Source organism: Varanus komodoensis, unplaced genomic scaffold (genome assembly GCF_004798865.1).
Source record: "Varanus komodoensis strain SLA01 unplaced genomic scaffold, ASM479886v1 scaffold11, whole genome shotgun sequence".
NCBI lineage: Eukaryota > Metazoa > Chordata > Lepidosauria > Squamata > Varanidae > Varanus > Varanus komodoensis.
In genome coordinates this window covers 22,741,434-22,760,341 of record NW_025335317.1, presented here as the reverse complement: position 1 = coordinate 22,760,341, position 18,908 = coordinate 22,741,434, and the positions used below count along the sequence as shown (strand labels likewise).

Below are 18,908 nucleotides of genomic sequence, written 5' to 3'. Positions count from 1 at the left end.
CATTCTCTGAGCGATGTACAATTGAAAAAAGTATTCAATCACAAAATCCACACAAATTTTGAGAGCCAGTGTGGTGTAGTGGTTAAGAGCCTGGGACTGGGACTCAGACGATCCGGGTTCTAGTCCCCACTCAGCCATGGAGCCAACTGGGTGACTTTGGGCCAGTCACAGACTCTCAGCCCAACCTACCTCACAGGGTTGTTGTTGTGGGGAGAAGATGGAGGAGGAGAATGATGTAAGCTGCCTTGAGCCCTTTGTAGGAAAAAGGCAGGATATAAATTGATCAATCAATCAATCAATCAAATAGAATTCTATGAGTTATACTGTCATTAAAAACAAACATTTAAGCCTTTTGAAATAGACACCATAAAGGCACCCCTGGCTAATCGATTGGGGATGTGAACTGCATGCATAGCTCCAAGTTCCATACTTAGGGTTGGATCTGACTTTGTTATGCTTTGAGTAAAGCCATTAAAAGTCAGTGGGATTTCTTTATTTCTCAATGACATTTATATCCTGCCTTTCTTCCAAGGAGCCCATCTCAATTCATTTGACCAATTCATTTCAATGGGTCATTTCTAAGCATGACTCAGGGAGCAATCCTGTGGTTGCCTGATGTTGTCTGGAAGACCACAGGAGTGTTTGGAGTGTGAGCATAAAGCCTTCTGATCTCAGCTTTTGGAATCTGAAGGTTGGGACCCAGCCCTACACAACAGGTGCAGAAAGGACGCCAACACTTCCCCTCCTGAGGTTTTCAACTGGAAAGAGGTAGGCCAAGGAGCAGGATGGGTAGAGAGCAAAGTTGTTCCAATTCCAAATGGCACCCCAACCTCCTCCCCTTCTCCTTGGTCACCCTAAATCTATATGGGGAGTTAGGAATTACCTTTCAAAGACGATCCAGTATATATTATTTCCTGGTAGTGGGGAAATTAAAAAACCTTGAATGCTTCTGAATGCTAATTGCCATGTGGATGACGGAGAGCAAGTTAATGCCATAAGTCAATATCATAATGGGCAGTTATACTCCAAGAATTATGGTGTAGGATCCAAAAACACAGCCCTTTAAGAAGATGCATGGCAGGAGACTTTGGAGGAAGTATGGGGGGAGGGGGGTCGCACAGGTGTGATTGCAAAAACATATAACTCAGGTTGCAATACAAGGATTCACAGAACTGTGAAAAGATACAAGTGCATAGCAGTGAAGATGTATTAAAGTGAGTTCAGCCATCAATGCACAGGTCTATCTGACAGTTGCTGAGTATCATTCTAATTGTTGTTGACAGTTGTGAAGTTAAGCCTCGTTTCCCTCTATGTTCTTGTTCCCTCTTTGTTTGTTAATTTTGATAAATTTATCTGTAGTGTGTTGTGGTTTAATGTGTATAATTAATCCATTATTCAATCTTACTTCCTTCTTAGGAATAAAATTAACTTTTGCTTTCCTTCATTTCATTTTCTTCTACTTCATCAATTTTGCAAGCTTTTAAGAACTCCAAAGCATCAACACAGAACATCAGAAATAACTCTGGGATTAGATACCCCTCAAAACAAATCTGGTTTAGTCACTTATCGGTCTGTTAAATTTTTAGAGTGTGCTAAATATTGGTTCTTTGTTTAGCTGGTGTTTGCATTCAGATTTTTCTTGAATTACACTCCATATCTTGTTCCATACAAGCAAATGCTTTCCTTTCTGATATTTAATCTGATATTGAAAGACAGATATTTAATCTGTCTTTAGGAAATGATGGTGATATTGAGACAGAAGGACTTTAAATCATGGCAGTGGGACATTTTTCTTCTGTATATTACTTTACTAAAGTAAAACAGTATAACATTATATTTTAATTTACCCAAGAATCAATATATGCCTAAATTATATATTTAAATATCTTGCTAGCTTGTTACAAATGAATTGCTTTTTATTAGCTTCTGCCTCCTAGCTTTCTTCCAGTACCTTTCTCAAGACGGCCTCTTCTCTCCACACAGTGCACACTGCAACCATTGGTTGTTCTTCCAGCCACTTCAATTCTGCAATGGAGCCTACTAGCCTGCAAACTTAACTTACAGACAGAACACTGCTATGGAAGTAAGGGAGGAAAGGTTCATAGTGGAAATACCTCCAGTTCCTAGGCTTGGCCAGTTCTTTAGTTGAACTGTCATCTGAAAGCTCAAATCATTCTGTACTGTTAGGTAATTGATGAAAGAAAAGAAAAGAAAAGAAAAGAAAAGAAAAGAAAAGAAAAGAAAAGAAAGATTCCAGAATAAATCCACGAAGTTTACACATTTAAAAAATAACAGAAGTTATTTATGATTAAAACAATTACAAACCGGCAACATCTCCCAAAATAAGTCATCCTACCCCTGTCCTACTTTTAACAAACTCCAGCTTTTTATTAAATATTATCTTCTCTCTCTTATCCATTGGTTCATGCCTTATTTATAGTCAAAACTGCAATATTAAGTATAATCCTGTATGGTGAGTTTTTAAGGAGAACTACCAGTGTTTCCTTTACAGAGAGTTAGGTAGGTTTGTTTTATCCTCTAGCCTCTTTACAATGGCATTGTCTCCTAGGGAATAATATGAGTTACAGCATAACACAGTGTGTTCCAAGATGCCTAACTCAGACTGCACATGTAGAAACAAATCCTTTCTCTATTGCCTCAACATAACTACAGAAGGAATGCTCTTCTTTCTTGCTTTTGGAGATGTAACTTTAGTTCTATATAAAGGAAAGGTATACCTGAGAACCAGGGTTGAGTACAGGGGAGCTGCTCTTTGCATATTTATCTCATTACATAAATGCCATTCATTAAAGTCCAAGTACAGTATATGTTGCCTCACCTGATGGAAAGCTTTCCCCTAGTTCTCTGTTAACAAATGTTCCATTCCTATAAGCTATCTACCTTATAGTAGATTGGATCCAGCAACTATGTAGAGTACAAGTCAATGCTAGCTTCAGAAGTTTTGGGCTGGTGCCTGATTAGCTTGATCACTATGCTATCATCTTAAAATTTACCAAATGGATCACCTTTGGAAAATTAGTTTCATCTTGTAATAAGATAGAAGGTATACTATATGAAACATGAAAAATTATTTTAAGGAACTGATTTTAGATGGGCTCAATCATTTGGAAGTCCATGAAACCCCAAAATGGGCTTCATGAGGTACCTGCTTCTCACCTACCAGTAAAATTAATTGGCCTCCCTTACCAAAATAGAACTTAACCAGTCCTCTGATGGTTTGCTCTGTGTTTCCTTTTGCCTGTGGAACATGGGTTTTAAAGGATTATTAGCTGCTGAAAATGATCCCTAAATATTTAAATATGTTAAATTGAGAAATCTGGTCTCCATTCATAATGTGCTCTCACCACAGATTGTGGTGAGGAATGTATTTGCTTAATACTGGAAAAATGAAGGATTACCCATCGATGAAATGATTAAAAGATCCTGGATGGTGCAGAAATGGTCAGACTGAATTTATCATTGAAGGAGAAAGAAGATACTGACTTTTATCAAACTCGGGAATTTTTTCTTTTATTATTGGCTAGAGAAACAGGACTTCACATAAACTTAAACATGTTTTTGGACTTGGCTTAGATTAAATTTTTTTCAAGTTATCATAAATGAATTTGAATATGACTAAGGAATGCTAAAAAAAAATTGAGTAAGGGACTGACCCAGTACGTCTGATGTATTAGATGATTGATGCTTTTAGTGTTAGTTTAAAAATTTTAATAAAAATTTATTAAAAAAATAATCTGCTCTGATGTTTGCTTTTCCAACAACCATGATTTGTTTTTTATCATTGGTAATAGTTAGCAATTCATTCACAATAACTGCAAAAATCCCACATTATCATTCTCACCTGCTAGAAGGATCCAAGTACAGTGTTGGTGGCATACAAGAAAAGTGAGACTGGCTAAGCCCTAAATATACAGGGTTATGCAAAGTATTCAATAAGATACTAGTGATATTAATTACGTAGCAGTTAAGCAATAAAGCTGTCCACGGATCCTGCAAATTCCCCTGGAGGTTGGGACATTCTTAGGTAATTTCCCAGAGTAATATATTGAACCTTTGCTGAAGTTCAAGTATGAAGCCATATAATTCAATAAAACAAGCTATCATCTACTACTTGGAGTACTTTTGACTGAAATGAATGGGACTGTTTTCTGCATAAATTTGCTTCCACTGACACTATGAGGATCTAAGATATTATGAGATGTGGTCATACTGCTACTTGTAGACAGCGTTTCCAAGGCAAAGCTGAAAGGAAGGTCTGCGCACACGCACACACGCGTGCACACACACGGTGGATATTAAAGAAGCTGCTGCTTTATTTCTCTTAAAAATTACAGTGGCTAAGCATGGGCTAATGAGTCAAAAAGCCAAAAGTTCTAGCCAAAAGTTATAGCCTAGCTTTCTGTATAAAATGGCCATTGCTTTCCAGCTGAGTTTAATCTTCTGACCACCTGTGCCAACTTAACAAGTTGTGTATGTACAACATCAATTTTCGGAATACACATCAGCTTAAAAGAACAAATATGAATTATCCTGTGTTTTAGGTAGCACATTTATACAAGTAAATAATATGTATTTTACAGATAAACAATAATCTTTTTCACACTTCTATTTCTCTCTGTGTGTGCATTCTTCTCTTATTCTGCATACAGAGACTGACTGCATGAAGAGGGTAAGATCATGTCAGCTGGCCCTGAACTTTGTGCAGTCTGCCAAACTTGAGTTTGGAGTTTGCACATTCCAGGTTATAGGGAACCATGGTTGTACCAGGGCTTCTAAATATGAGGATAGGCCCCGTGTGCATACGCTTTAATGTATAAGCCCGTTTTCATGTTAAAAAAATGAAACAAGGTGACATGATTGGAGTTCATTTTACCAATGTGAACAAGAGGGTTTATATCTCATCATAGAATAGGTGGCCATAGCTGGTCGATGATCTTGAAAGTCTTCATGCTTGGTTCCCAATTCTGTACCTACTCAAGAATAAACATTTAAAAGGATTGAGTGGCAAGATAAAACGTAAAGCAAAGTCTGTCTGACTTTCAGTGATCCCACAGGAATTTAGCTTGCCATGGCCTTTAATTTCTCCCTTTCTTCACCATTGATTGCTCTCATTCTAGCTTGCTCTGAACAATTCTCTGGCTTTTAGTTTTTGCTATTCATAGAGACGCTTGAAAAATCTGCTGTTTGGGCATTCTGATATAAGCTGATCTGATCAGCACCTAGTGGACAAAAGCACCTCAGAATGTATCACCAGATTTAGCACTTCTTCATATTAAAAATGCATATTTTAAGAGAAAAAATTGGTCCAAGAGAAGATACATATAGAAGTATGTATTGTAAAAGAATGTACTTTCCAATCTTATACTGAAATACCAATTTGAAATGACAGCGTCTATGAAGATTCAAGCCCCCTCCCTGAATTCAGAAACAATTCAGTGTAGGCTTGTGAATGAACATGTGTGCAAGTTCACATGATTCTCCACTGCTACCTGGAGTAATGGAGAATCAACGGGAGTAATGAGTTTCCTACTCATCCTGGCCAGGTTTTTTCTAAATAAGCTAGTCCCCCCACAACCCTCCCCCCCCCACATGCACACAATAGGTAAACTAGGAGATACCTGAGGCAGGGTTCCAAATAATCCCTGTTATAAATTGTTGTTGTAAACGTAGTTAATGCCTTGTTAGAAGTTTCATCTAATGCTAGATGCTGAAAAGTTAAATAATTGTATCCAGTCTAAAAATAAAAGCAAGCTGTTTCTTGTAAGATACCCTTTGCAGAAGAGTTATATTCAATAACAAGACACTGTCTGTGTAAAACACAGGAATGAAAGTCTATGCTTTCCTTCTGGGAATATGGTGTATGACAACCCTAATTGTTCTCTTAACACTTGTATCATATGCCCAGCAACATAATTTCCTGTAGGTTGAACTAATGTCATCCCCCACTAGAGCTGGAAACTAGTTAATTTCTTTCCAAGTCAGCATACCTGTTTCGATGGGATTTCTAAGATGACAGAGCAGAGCTCTTTGCATAAAAGATTTATGGCATTTTGGAAGGAGTATCTGCAAAATTTCATTCTAGGCTAATTTATGGCAACATAAAGTGTTTTTCCTACCACAGTGTTATATGTTTGAAATTATAAAGTGTTGCTGTTACTTTTCGCAATAATTTCAGTATACAAATTGTTCAGCATTACGTCTTGCTTCTTTTTCCAGTGCCTGTGGTAGGGTGCAAATAGCACATAAAAATCAAGTACATGGATTGGATCCAGCTCAGATGAGTCATGCTTTAGATCCCTTGAAATCAATGAGTCAAGTTAGACAGGCATTATTAGGAGTGCTTTCAGTTAAGAAGTAATCACCTGACTTTCTTTGAACATTTGACAACATCCCTGTAATGTGACTCTACAATGATGCCAGTGGCACACACACTTTTACACACACCTTTTTTAACTTTAAAAAAACCCAAACTTTAAAATTAATCATTACTAGTTGAGTTTCCATTGACCATGTATTCTACTCTGATTTTAAATAAGGACTATGGAAATGTTGATAACAGATTTTTCACAAGAGAATATGTATTTGTTTGAGCTACATATACATATATTTATAAATATCCTTGGAAGAAAGGTATTTTGGGCTGTTTTGAACTATTGATTAAAAAAAAAAACTAGGTTAAGTAATATCCCCTTTTTTGAATTTTAAAGGGTTTCTTTTGCTCCCTGTAGCTTTCCACACCCCGCTGCAGGTTTTTTTAATTATCCTTGTAAAAGTGGATTCCCTCAGCGAGTCTGCATTTTCACCATGATTGGCAAGGACAATGTTCAGAAATACTGGGAGTTGAAGTCCAAAGCATCTGGAATGTACTTCCTGTGCACCCTTAATCTATTCCTAGGGGATGTGGTTTTCAGTTCATAAAATGTTGCAAGTCTTGACCTTATTTTCTCTTGTCCAACTTCTCTTAGACCTGAACTTCCTGAAAACTATGTAAATGAGGCTGGTTCTTCTAACCCAGCCTTTCCCAATCTGGGGAAGATAGGAGGTGTGGTCCAAAAAATCCAGAAGGTTCCAGATCTGAGAAGGCTTTTCTAACTTTACTGTAATGGCTGTTCATCCAAATGACAAAAATAACCCCAAATTTAAGTATAGGAATGAAAACTGAAGGGATAGGTACATGCAGATATTCTATATCTGTAATGTTCTCTTGCAAAGCAAGGCCATCAACACTCCACCCCTCTAATGACCCACAGGTGGATCATCCCTGCACCACATTAAGAGGATACATGTACTTCATACTGTGCTGGAGCAGCAATAGTTCCAGGTCACAGGTAGGCACCTCAGTACCCTCCAGATGTTCTGAGATACAGTTCAGGCTCTTCCTTCTCATCTCCTACTCCATTATTGCTACTTCTTGCCTTGCTGGCAGGCCTTGTTACCAGTGAACATGTTGACAATGGCATCTGTCCCTCCTCTCTTTCTCCACCATTATTGAATGGCCCAGAGGAAGAGTGCAGTGAACTGAAGGAGGAGGAATTCCCAGTGGCTTTTGCAACTGGGTCCCCACTAGGATTGTTGTGGTGGTGGTGGTGATTTTAAAATGAATCTTGCAGTTTCCTGCAGTTTCTCAGCCCTGTTGTGCTTTTTATTTATTTATTAAAACATTTTTATGCCGCCCCATTCGCCGAAGCCTCAGGGCGGCTTCCTAGTGTGTTCATGAAAACTTCTGCAATGGGGCTAAAAAAACTACAGAGAACTTCATTATAGCTGAGAATCAAGTCAGAGTTTACTTAGCTCTGCCCTGGATTCAGTTTCTTGGTCACCTTTCTTGACAGAACATTGAGGAGTGACAGATGAATAAATAAGTGATAACTACACTGATAAAAAATGACAATCTATGGACTTGTCTATGAGAATCTTTACAGTGCACATAATTATGTTGCTTTCAAATATTGGAAGGCATAATCTGGAATTGGAGCATGCTCATGAATGGTCCTGATCAAGGAGCCAGTCTGGCGTGGTGGTTGGAGTGCTGGACTGGCAACATGGGAGATCCAAGTTCTAGTCTCCACTCAGCCATGAAGCTCACTGGGTGACTTTGAGCCAGTCTCCCTCTCAATCTAATGCAGCCGACCTGGTGCAGTCTAATCAGAGGGTTGTTTCTATGAGGATAAAATGGAGCTTTGTTTGCTGACTTGGGCATCCCAGAAGAGAAAAAAAATGGTGGGATATAAATGCAATGTATTACTGTTACTTGATAACACTACTACTTCTAATACTTTCCTCTGGAAAATATGCTTCTATGCGACCTCTGTAACTGTACATTTAAAGGCTACTTAAAATGCTATTTCAGACACAGCTACCTTCATGATGCTTGATACTTTCATTTGAAAGCCATGGCAAATAAGGCTAAATATGAGAAAGGAATTTCATGGGAAGATGGGGTGGGAAGGATGTTGGATTATTGCAAGAAGTTGTTAGAATCAAATAAATCATCACTTTTATTTATGCATGAAAAATTAAAGAATTTTAAGAGCAGCTATAGTCTAAAGCTGGAGCCATACATTGCACATGTTCTTCAACTTGCTTTTGTGAAGGTAATGCTAATGCAGCGTTGGTTGGTGAGAGGGAGAGCCAAATCATTTAATCTCAGCTCTAGTATGTCTGCCGTTTGCAAGGGGATGCAGTCACACTAATACGTGTAAAGCAAGAATAAATATGCCTTGGCAGCAGTGGCGCTGCTGTGGTGCTTCTCAGTGAGGGAGTTAAGAAAAGGAATCTGATGGCAGGGAGCTGCTTAAAAGGGACGTTCAGGAAGGGCATGACTAAATCCTGACAAAGGAGAGTGTTCAGAAACATCTGATCTCGAAGATGTGAATTGCACGATGCTGACATCATTCTCTTCTGTCTGCCCTGTAATTTGAATCTGCTTTGGTGGATAAAAATGATTAATACTGGCAGTTCAGCATGACCACCTGCTTGGCACAGATTGAGCACAATAGAAGGCTGTGGCTTCACTGTCTTAATCAAGAGTCCCCTTGTACTTGAAGAGCTTGGCTTAGGGGGACTCCAGTGACAATTAGTCAGAATCTTTAGGAAGTATCACATATGGTGCCATAAATTATATACTGTAGCATAGCAGCCATGAAATTCATTCCCATTCCCTGCACTGCTTCCTTCGCCCTTCCATATGATATTGTGCAATGAGATTCTTGGACTGTGACCTGTACAGCCTCCTGGGGACACTTGTGGGCAGGGGTCCCTCCATCCCTTATTCTGGTGGCTAATTCTGGAAGGTGCATTGTCAAAAGTTTAGTAGAAACCATTTTTCCAGTCGAAATACTGTATTATATAAAGTGTCTCCAGTAATCCATATGTTTTGCCTCAGAGTGTGGGTATCCTTTTTTCAGCTTCCAAGGTCATAAATATTATGTCAAATAAGGCTATATACTCAGTTAGGAAACTCTCTTGTCTCATCTGAAATGGCATACCATTTATTTCAGTAGGGCTTGGCAGGCAAAGTGAGTTTTAACTCACATTTGCTTGGTGATAGTGTGATTAAACAGATGGTGTTCTGTTGTTGGGTATAGGAGACAGAGGTTGAGAATACCATGACTCTCCCGGCCGCTTGGACTAAGTCATTAGTACTCACCCTACATCACTGAAAACATGCATGGCACTTTGTTGACAATTTCACATAATATTAAGGATACTGATACCCATGTGTTTAATCCAGATTAAGTTATGGGCACCCTGGGTTGGATCCAAAGTTTCATTCTGCGAGCACAAAGCTTCTACAGCTTGCAGAAATGCTGTTGCACAAGACAAACTGTTCTTCAGATCATTTGCAGTTCATTACGATCATGCTAGGCTAGGATGACTTGTCCTAGTTGAGCTTGTTTTCATTTATGTCCCACTTTATGTTACCAAAAATATTACAGTACCTGATATAGTTCTGCTAAAGGTTGCACTACAATTTGTATAATGGTTTAAATGAACAGTCTCAAAATATTGGATTTGACATTTGCATAAGAATTAAAGCTGTTTCTGCAAGGAATAAAAGTTTTGCACTAGGAAAATGAATGCCATTGTCTATAACCCTTTAGTTTCATGGTATCATATTAGTCATAACCTATTTGTTATTCATTTCAGTTTGACTAAAGTGTAGATTCTCTTATGTTAGATTATGGGCAGCATTTCTGCACTCAAAACAGCAATAACAGTTCTTTGTGAGGATCCTAGTGAAATGAACATGTAGCATTCCAGTTTTAAAACCTAAGATATTTTGCACCAAACACCTAAAGTACAATAAATATACAATAATGGATGTTTTTCAGACATTATAGTTCTTTTTAATTATTTATTTTTAAACTCATTTTGGGCTTTCTTTAAGGGTGTAATTTTCAAGGCAGTGTACTCGACCAGTAAGTATAAATTTAATAAAAAAATCATACAAACAGTGTTTACTTAGACAAATCAATAAAAACAGAATTTAGCAGGAAATGTAGAAGGCCAAGACATTCTGCCAGTAAAAAACAGTGGATTTTCAAAGGTTTCCCGAAGACCTGCAAGGAAGGGGCCTGGCAAATGCCTGATGGAAAAAGTTTCTAGAGGCATACTCTGAGCCAGATGTGTGTAGTGATTAGAGTGCTGGACTGAGGAACCAGGAGATCCAGGTTCTAATTCCCACTAGGCCATGAAGCTTACTGGGTGACTTTGGACCACTCACTCTCTCAGCCCAACCTACCTCACAGGGTTGTTGTTATGAGGATAAGAAGATGTGTAAGCCACCTTGGGTATATAAATGCAAATGGGATAATAATAGTAGTAGTAATAAAATTTGCATGTATCATCACTATTTTTATTACATTTTAATACTGTCCATAGCCAAAACTCTCTGGGATAGAATCATACACTCAAGTCACCCATCCAGGCTTCCAAGATTAGGCAGGATTGCATCCTCTTGTTAGATAAGTTGCAAGATGATGTAAATGAAAGAGAAGAAAAAGATGCTGGATGCTACATTTTCTTCCCACTAAACAAATAAGTGACAATACATGCATTAAAGTTGCAAGTAAGTTTACATAAATATAATGAATTATATTTAAGTATATTATTACTCCTGAGCAATCACATATCTTCTTTTCCAGAATGCCTATTGCTCTATTCAGTACTTCTCACATTGTCCAGTGGCTTGTTTCCTATAATTTAAGTGCATCTTGAAACGCTGTGTTGGTTGCATGAAACATCTTCAGTTTGACAGAGGATAATGAAATATCTGTCTTTCAGGGAACTAGCAGAAAATGCTGAGCTAGACAGGCAAGCAATAGGAAGGGTCTGGCATGCAGATTAGCTCAGTCCCTTGTGTGAGTTAGCAGGTGTCATATTTAAGCATGTGCTGGTACACAGCATTTGCTGCTCAGCCTGTTGACGGGTGAACAGCTCAGTGCACCAGAGCTGTTGAGAAAGTCCTCGGAATGAGAGGAGGTGCGCTTAAGTAGATGAACTTTGTACTTCTTTGTAGCTCAGCCATATACTGTGCTTACATTTTCCAGTGATACACAGGAGATACTCCCAGAGCAGCTGTGACCTTTCCAGTCTAGAGATTTTAAGTTGGATGGTCTGTGCAATTCCAGAGCTAGTCCAGAGTGCAAGGTAGGGTCACTGGACAGGAGAAAACAGTAGTTTTCCTAGGAAGGAAAATGGTGGATGCAAACTCTTAGCTATGGGCTATTCAGACAGTGAAAGTGATTCTGACGAAGAGCGCTATCTCTCGGGAAGTAGTGATGAAGATTACAGTCTCGAAGCTGAAAAAACATCTGAGTTAGTTCTCACCATATTGTATTTTAATTTTCCTAATGATTTTATGCTGTATATTTTGGACGGGGGCTTAGCATTGTGGCTTTTTAGAGTAGAGTATTATAATTAACATCTCACCCAGACTAATAAAATGGCTATTAATAAGTTACTGCATGTTTGAAAAGAGTAACACTTCCCACATTTTAACCTATCAACTTGGCATTAAATTGGTATTAATGTAGTAGTATTATGGATCACGATGAAAACCATACATTGGACAGTTGTGGAAGGTGGAGGGAAGATGTGTACTTAAGTAAATATTACTATATTCTTCTCCTTTTCATAAATCTTCCTCATTGTAATGTTTGACTTTGATTTATAAACTAGCTCTAGTAAATTCTGTTCTGTGAATGTGTGACTTTTTAAACATGTTTTATGACCAGGATGGTGGTCCAATATTACAAAGCACTTAAAAGAGAAGACATGCAAACAAATGCAAACCGTGTGCTTTATTTCCCTAGCTTGGCACTATGAAATTATTTTCTCTGGGCAGCACATATAGAGCTATACATGAAGTTAGCCAAAGTCAGCAGTGAAAGCATATATGGATGGCAACATGTGAGCACAGCATTCTGCGCATAGCCCTGCTTTGCAGGTCCCAGTCAGGATTTATGTGCTATTACACGAATGCTGGTACCATAATGTTATTCATAGACGTTCCTTTTTAAAAAGCCATATCACATTGTCAATATGACTGATATTGCATTTAGATTTACAATACCAAGGGTCAATTTGTATACTTGTATATAATAGGAAAGTAGCATTTTCATCAAAAGGTGGAGAGAGTTATTTTGTAAAACCTCTTTTGGCTGAACAGTATTTCTGTAGAATATTATAAGTCGTTCCCAAGGTGGTATTTCAAGCAACCTTCAGACAGCAATATCATCACAGTGCTAGAGGTATACAGCATTTTTAAATGCATGCTTGAATAAATAAATGTCTCTCTTTGTCTCTCTTTGTCTCTCTCTCTCTCTCTCTCTCTGTGTGTGTGTGTGTACACACACACATGGGGCAGAGGGTGGGGGAAGAGATAGAGAGAGAAGTCCTTTCCCTCTTCCAGTCCTCTCTGCCCCCTTCCCCTCAGGAAGTGGACTTTGGTACAAGCAGCCTGTGTGTAACGAGTCCTCCTGAAGAGGAATTCAAAATGAAGGGAAAGTTCCGTGGCCTGGACCATTTGCATTGCAACCCACCTGCCTTTTTAGAAAGGCACACATTTTAATATACAAGTCTGTTGTGATCTCAGGTAGTCTTGGATGCAATCTTCCGAACAACTTGCTTAGGATAAAAATGACATGAAAGTTATGTTGATATGATAGTGCTCAGTTACATATTTATGCATCCTATGTGGCCCATGGTGCTGAATTAACTCTCCATTCCTACAGCACTGAATTGCTAAATCACAGGCGCAGTCATGATAAATAAATTTGTTTAAGGTATATGAATAACCAAGAAGCTTATCTGCTGGGAAAACGTTTTCTTCTCTTAATGTTGTATTGGATATTTCTAAAAAGCTGGAAGATTTAAAGTAAACTTTTTTCTAAATGCTTTATATATGATAAATATCTCAAATGTAATCTTCCTTTCAGGATGTATTATTGTGCTAATATTTTACAGTACTGTGGAGACAATTTGCAGGTGACTATGCATGTGTAAAATGTATGTTGTTATTCTTTCAGGGAAGATGTCAGAACCGCCAACGTTATTGCTGCTGAAGCTGTTACATGTCTTGTCATTGACAGAGAGTAAGTATGGCTTTCTTGCAGCATATGATACTAATGATTGCAAATTGATGCTCATCGTAGTTGCCCATTAGGAGCTGACATTGTTTAACACTCTTGCACTTGGGGAGGAAAACACATGAACTGGCCCTCCCACTGAATTCCAAGGCAGCCTCAAAAAATACCAATTTTTAATGTTTTCATCCTGTTCCAAGCTTCCTAGTGATGTGAATCATCATCATCAAAAATACTGAATAGTTCATATTTCCCAATCTTAACTGCTGCATCAATGTGAAGCAATTATTGTATTGCTAATTGAGATTTTTCATGCACAATGTAATTTGTTGGATTTGCAGTATTTCCTTTTGCCTCTATTTCACTTTAATCAGGGTTTGAATGACCCCAGTATCCCCTTAATAAAATCCTAAAAGCAGACAAGAAGAGGGAGGGTAAAATACCAGAGAGCAATAGACATCATTAGGGTATGATGACATATATTAAAAGTATAAATTATTAACAAAACATTTGGTATTATGTATTTTTATGTATTTTGGTACTTTTCTTAGCACAGTTATCATCTCAAATGTAGAGCTATGGAACCCCTACAAGTATCTTTCATGTACATTTATTGAAGTAGAAAAATATACTGCTTCAATTTAAATATGTCAGCTATTTAATTTAAAACCCACTGAAATTGCAGTGTGGCTATATCCAGTATAAACAGATGGGGGATACTAGGATTGTCAACTAAATAGCTTCTGTTACACATTTACAAGGAAACTTCCATGTTACATAAAATAGCTGTTATGTTGTATAAATCCATCGGGAAAGAAGGAAATTAATGAACCCAATTAGACACATTTGGCATGTATTCATTGAGGGAAATGCTTCTAAATAATTGCCCATATTTTATTTGAATGATTCGGTGCAAACATTTTGCCATTGGAACTTAATCATAATTAAAATAAATAGGAAGAATTAATCCAAAATTAATATTTAATCATGTGGTAATTCATTTATGATTCCTGTAACAACCAAATATACTTTTGCTGCTGACATGTCCTTGAAGTAGCAAGAGGGTGCAAATATAACTTTAAACTCGAAGACTTCAAGCTAATCCTCTGTATACCAGAGATTGCAACAGCGGTGTGCAGTTGAGTGTGACTGCATTAATGCTATTTATAGAAGAATATGTATTTAGTTGTATTGTGACCCTGGAGATTTTGATTCTGTTGTCAGCGTATCTGTTTCCAGCTCTCAGTTAATTATATACATGAAGCCAGGTGGAGAAACCTGTTTTAGGTTGGTGGAAATCTATTCGACTTTGCAGAGAAGTGTGTGTTTTGAAGCTTCAGTTAAGAGCATACATCCATACTTTCAGGATTTGACCTCACATAATATTTAACTGGAATGTTGAGGATGCAGCCTTGAAACCACTCATATCTTGCTCAAGTCCCCATAACATCTGTGATCCTAAGATTCTTGGTATTTGTGATCCATCATGCAAACATAGTTTCTCTAATTAATTGCAGAGTTCACTTGCCACAACATGTGATAAGCTTGATGGCTTTAAAAAGGAATTAGACAACTTCATGGAGATTAGGTCTATCAGTGAGTGTTTGCCATCATGGCTATAAGCTACCCCAAGGCTATATGCCACGGAAAAACATTTCCCAGGCAGCAACAGCGGGAGAAATTTGTTTCTTTCATATCCTCCTTGCGGGGATAGATACAGCTCTCTCAAAGTACAGCATTCCCAGCTAGCTAGTTTGATGCTGAGAAGGTTGTCCTTGGCTAATAGCCCTGAACCATCAAAGTTACCAAGTGGGATTAGACAGTGTGTCAAAGGACCAAGCTGTCTTGGGAAGGGGGGGGGGACACTGTAGAACAGGGAGGGCTGGTGTTCTTACAGCCTGTGGAAAGATGGTAGGCTAAATGAGTGAACCAATTAAGTCACAGCCGGCTACCTCGCCTTCAAGTAGTATGAGCCTCCCGGAGGGTATAGTCAAGATCTTTCAGAAAGCAGGGGAGGATGTGTCCTTACAGTTCAGATTCTACTCTTTACATAGGCAGTAACTACTCCCACTTATTGTAGGGAATCTGATTTATACTGCTTATAAACAGGTTGAGTGCCGATAAAGGATCGTGAATCTAAAGCTTTTGTCTGCATCTACAAGAAAGGGAGAATGGGGTAGACATGTGCCTGATCCTGCCTCACCTTGAAAACTAAGCGGGGTCAGGCTTGGTTACAATTCGAATGGGGGACTTGAGTGTGTGATTCTATGATTATTGTTGTAACCCACCCAGAGAGCTTCAGCTATGGATGGTATAGAAATACAGTGATGCTGCTGCTGCTTATGACAGTGGGCTTCACAGAAAAATCTGATTGGTTCCTCTAAGAAACAAGATCCTGGACTTTTTATTAGCACTGGATCAAATATTTCCCCCCCCCCACCACACACACACATTTTCATAAGTCTTGGGGTGGCAGTGAAAGTGGGAAAACTTTTAGATGAGATGTACTTAATATCTTAATTACATGCTTTAAATATCACATTCATAAATGTGCTCCTTCCCTCCATAAATACACAATTTCTGGCTTCCTTTCCCATTTCATCCTGTATGGTGGCACCTTGTGTCTGATGGTCTGGTGGGACAGGGTTAATTACCAGAAGAATTGCCTTCTTTAGCTGCTGATAGCACAGAAAGGGAAAACTGTAGCATATGATCATGAAGACCATAATGGGGGAAGGGGTATCCAAAAAAACCACTTCTTTGGACACATGTTTTCCTGCAACAATACCCATTGCACAGAGAATTGAGGGGCTTTAGGGGCACCAGTATGAAACAGGAGGGGAAATTGATAGCAGCCACTCCAAATGCTAGTGGCGCCGGTGTGACAGTGCTGCTAATGATTCATCACCAATCTAGCATCTTTGCAACACTGAGCCACTCAGCTTTGCAAGAGTGCTTTCTGTGTAACCTTTTAGAACTGATTGTCATTCTCGTTGATATGGTGTGGGTGTGAGGACAGGATAACAGTAATTTCTGGTTACGAGAAACGAGGTAGGCTGACTTATGCAAGAGTTAGCCATGGCAGCAAGTTTTCTAAACAGCCAAAACCTTTAATGTGCATACAACAGCTTAACAAGGAACACGTTTTAAAATCAGAAAGATAGCAAGGGACTGCTGAAACTGCCTTCCTCTGCCCAGCACATACCCACTTCCATACACAGCCCCTTTCATCCTCTCCCATGGACTCCCTCCCCCATTTGCAAGACACATTGCTATCCATTCATTCACTCCCTCATACATTCTCTATGTCTCTTTCACACACACAGGAGAAAAATAAATAATCCAGCAACTCCACTCACACACACAAACATTAGAAACTTTTTTCCGACCTGTTAGCTGTGCTGATTTTCTCCATGTGTGGATTCTCAGATGGGCAGCTGGCTTGCCAGTGTCTGGCTGGTGGCCACAGGGTCATGCTCAAAGACCAGCCCTTTCCGTCTGCCTTGCCCCAAGACTGCAGCACATGGAGACTTACCACATGATTTCCTGAACCTCTGCCACAGAACACTTTTCAGCAACTGAAAACTTCCTGCTTTCTTTTACATTGGACAAAAAGCCTTTCCTACACTTTAATAAGGGTACCTGGTTCTGGACACTTTCCCTTGTAATGAGATCACGGTGGACAATAGAAAAATCTGCATTTATGTGAAATGCTTCCATGTAAAAGCTGAAGATTTTTTACCCAGACGGATACAAGATTATAGCCTGAAATGTTTCATTATAGTTCAATCTTAAGCACACCCAGCTGGAAGTAAAGCCATGTTTAGGTGTTCTAAAAGAGGCAAAAGTTTGTATGAGGGGCACATCACTCCCTGCTTATCCACTTCAGTCACCCTGAACTTCTGGACGGTAACTGCTCTTCAGAAAGTCACCCTCCATGAGTACAGTTTGACAGAAGTGATGTGAGCCGCCCCGAGGCTTCGGCAAATGGGGCGGCATAAAAATGTTTTAATAAATAAATAAATAAGGAGGGGTGTGGAGCTGGGATGTTTGCTCTGCTCGTGCATTAACAATTACCTCTTCCAGAAAGTCTGATTCAAACAACTGTCTCAATCCATGGCTGTTTCCCATTAGTGTGCTTGCATTTTATCAGGTCTACCGTATTGCTGATGCTGCCTTATTTCACATTAGTATATAATCCAGGGTTTTATCTCTTCCATTATTTCTGATGCACATGAACAAATGTGAGGCCTATAGATTAGTTCTATTCATTATTGATTTGTCTTCCCTGTAAAGCACCCTGATACGGGAGCCTCACTTATTGTTCTGTAGCTACTTTTGTATTTTTAATATCAGAACTGTACATTCTTTGTTTCAGAAGCACATTTACTGAACTACAGTATGTGGTAACTCACTCATTCCAGTAGATGTAGGAAAGTACATAAAAAAGCTGTTTCAGATTATTTTTATGGAAAATGCTAAGGAGTTGCTGAATGCAAAGTCTAATTTACTCATATTTAAACCAAAAACAATATTGTCTTTTTATGGACTCTCCAAAAGTATTACTCTTGGATATTAGCATTATTATTCTATGGTGGTTTTGTTTGGTTTGAAATCAGTTTGTTTATATATTCATACCTGAACAGTTGGAAATGAGAGTCCCAATTAAAAGGGATTTAACTAGAACTGTGATCCTGAGAGACCATTTCAGCATGCATGCTGTTTGCACATACATAGTTACACTTTTGAGTATTTATTTATTTCTCTGTTTCCCTCTGGCAGCTGGCAAGCAGCTTTTGGAATGTCTTTGAGTTTGAGACGAGCCTGTAACATGCACTGAACTATCCACATCATGATGTGGCTTACCTCCTTGTATTTACTTGAATGGAGACTGAGCTGTAAATAGCACTGTTAACTTATACTTTGAATGATCCTGTTTTCAATCTCTTGTAACTTTGTCACACATTAACTTTTGGAATTGAAAGCTTTGATCAAGCAGCATCATGCCTGAATGCCATCTTCAATATTTACTTTTGGAAGATAAAACTTCAAATTAGGGTTGAAGTCTTCCTGGAAAGTATTGATTGTGAAATACAGCTCTGTTTAAACCCTAAGGAAATGACAGGTTAAAATGGCAGCATCAAACCCCAATATAAAATCAAATAAATAGTGAACTCAGACCACTCCATGTTAATACCAGAAGTATGTGATAGGCAGGTTTGGACTTAAAATAACTTGACCTAGTACAATTGGTATAATATAACAGTAATGGATCTACCAAACTATTCCCAACATCAC

The 18,908-nt window shown here is 38.6% G+C and overlaps 1 protein-coding gene across 2 annotated transcripts in view; it reads left to right on the top strand.

The window, feature by feature from the left end:
- Window positions 1-18,908, top strand: part of PRKG1 (protein kinase cGMP-dependent 1) — a 743,395-nt gene that overhangs the window by 603,996 nt on the left and 120,491 nt on the right. For both annotated transcript variants that reach the window (XM_044420579.1, XM_044420578.1), the window contains exon 8: window positions 13,554-13,619. In XM_044420579.1, the coding sequence (XP_044276514.1) occupies window positions 13,554-13,619 (66 nt within the window). The remainder of the gene's footprint in view (window positions 1-13,553; window positions 13,620-18,908) is intronic.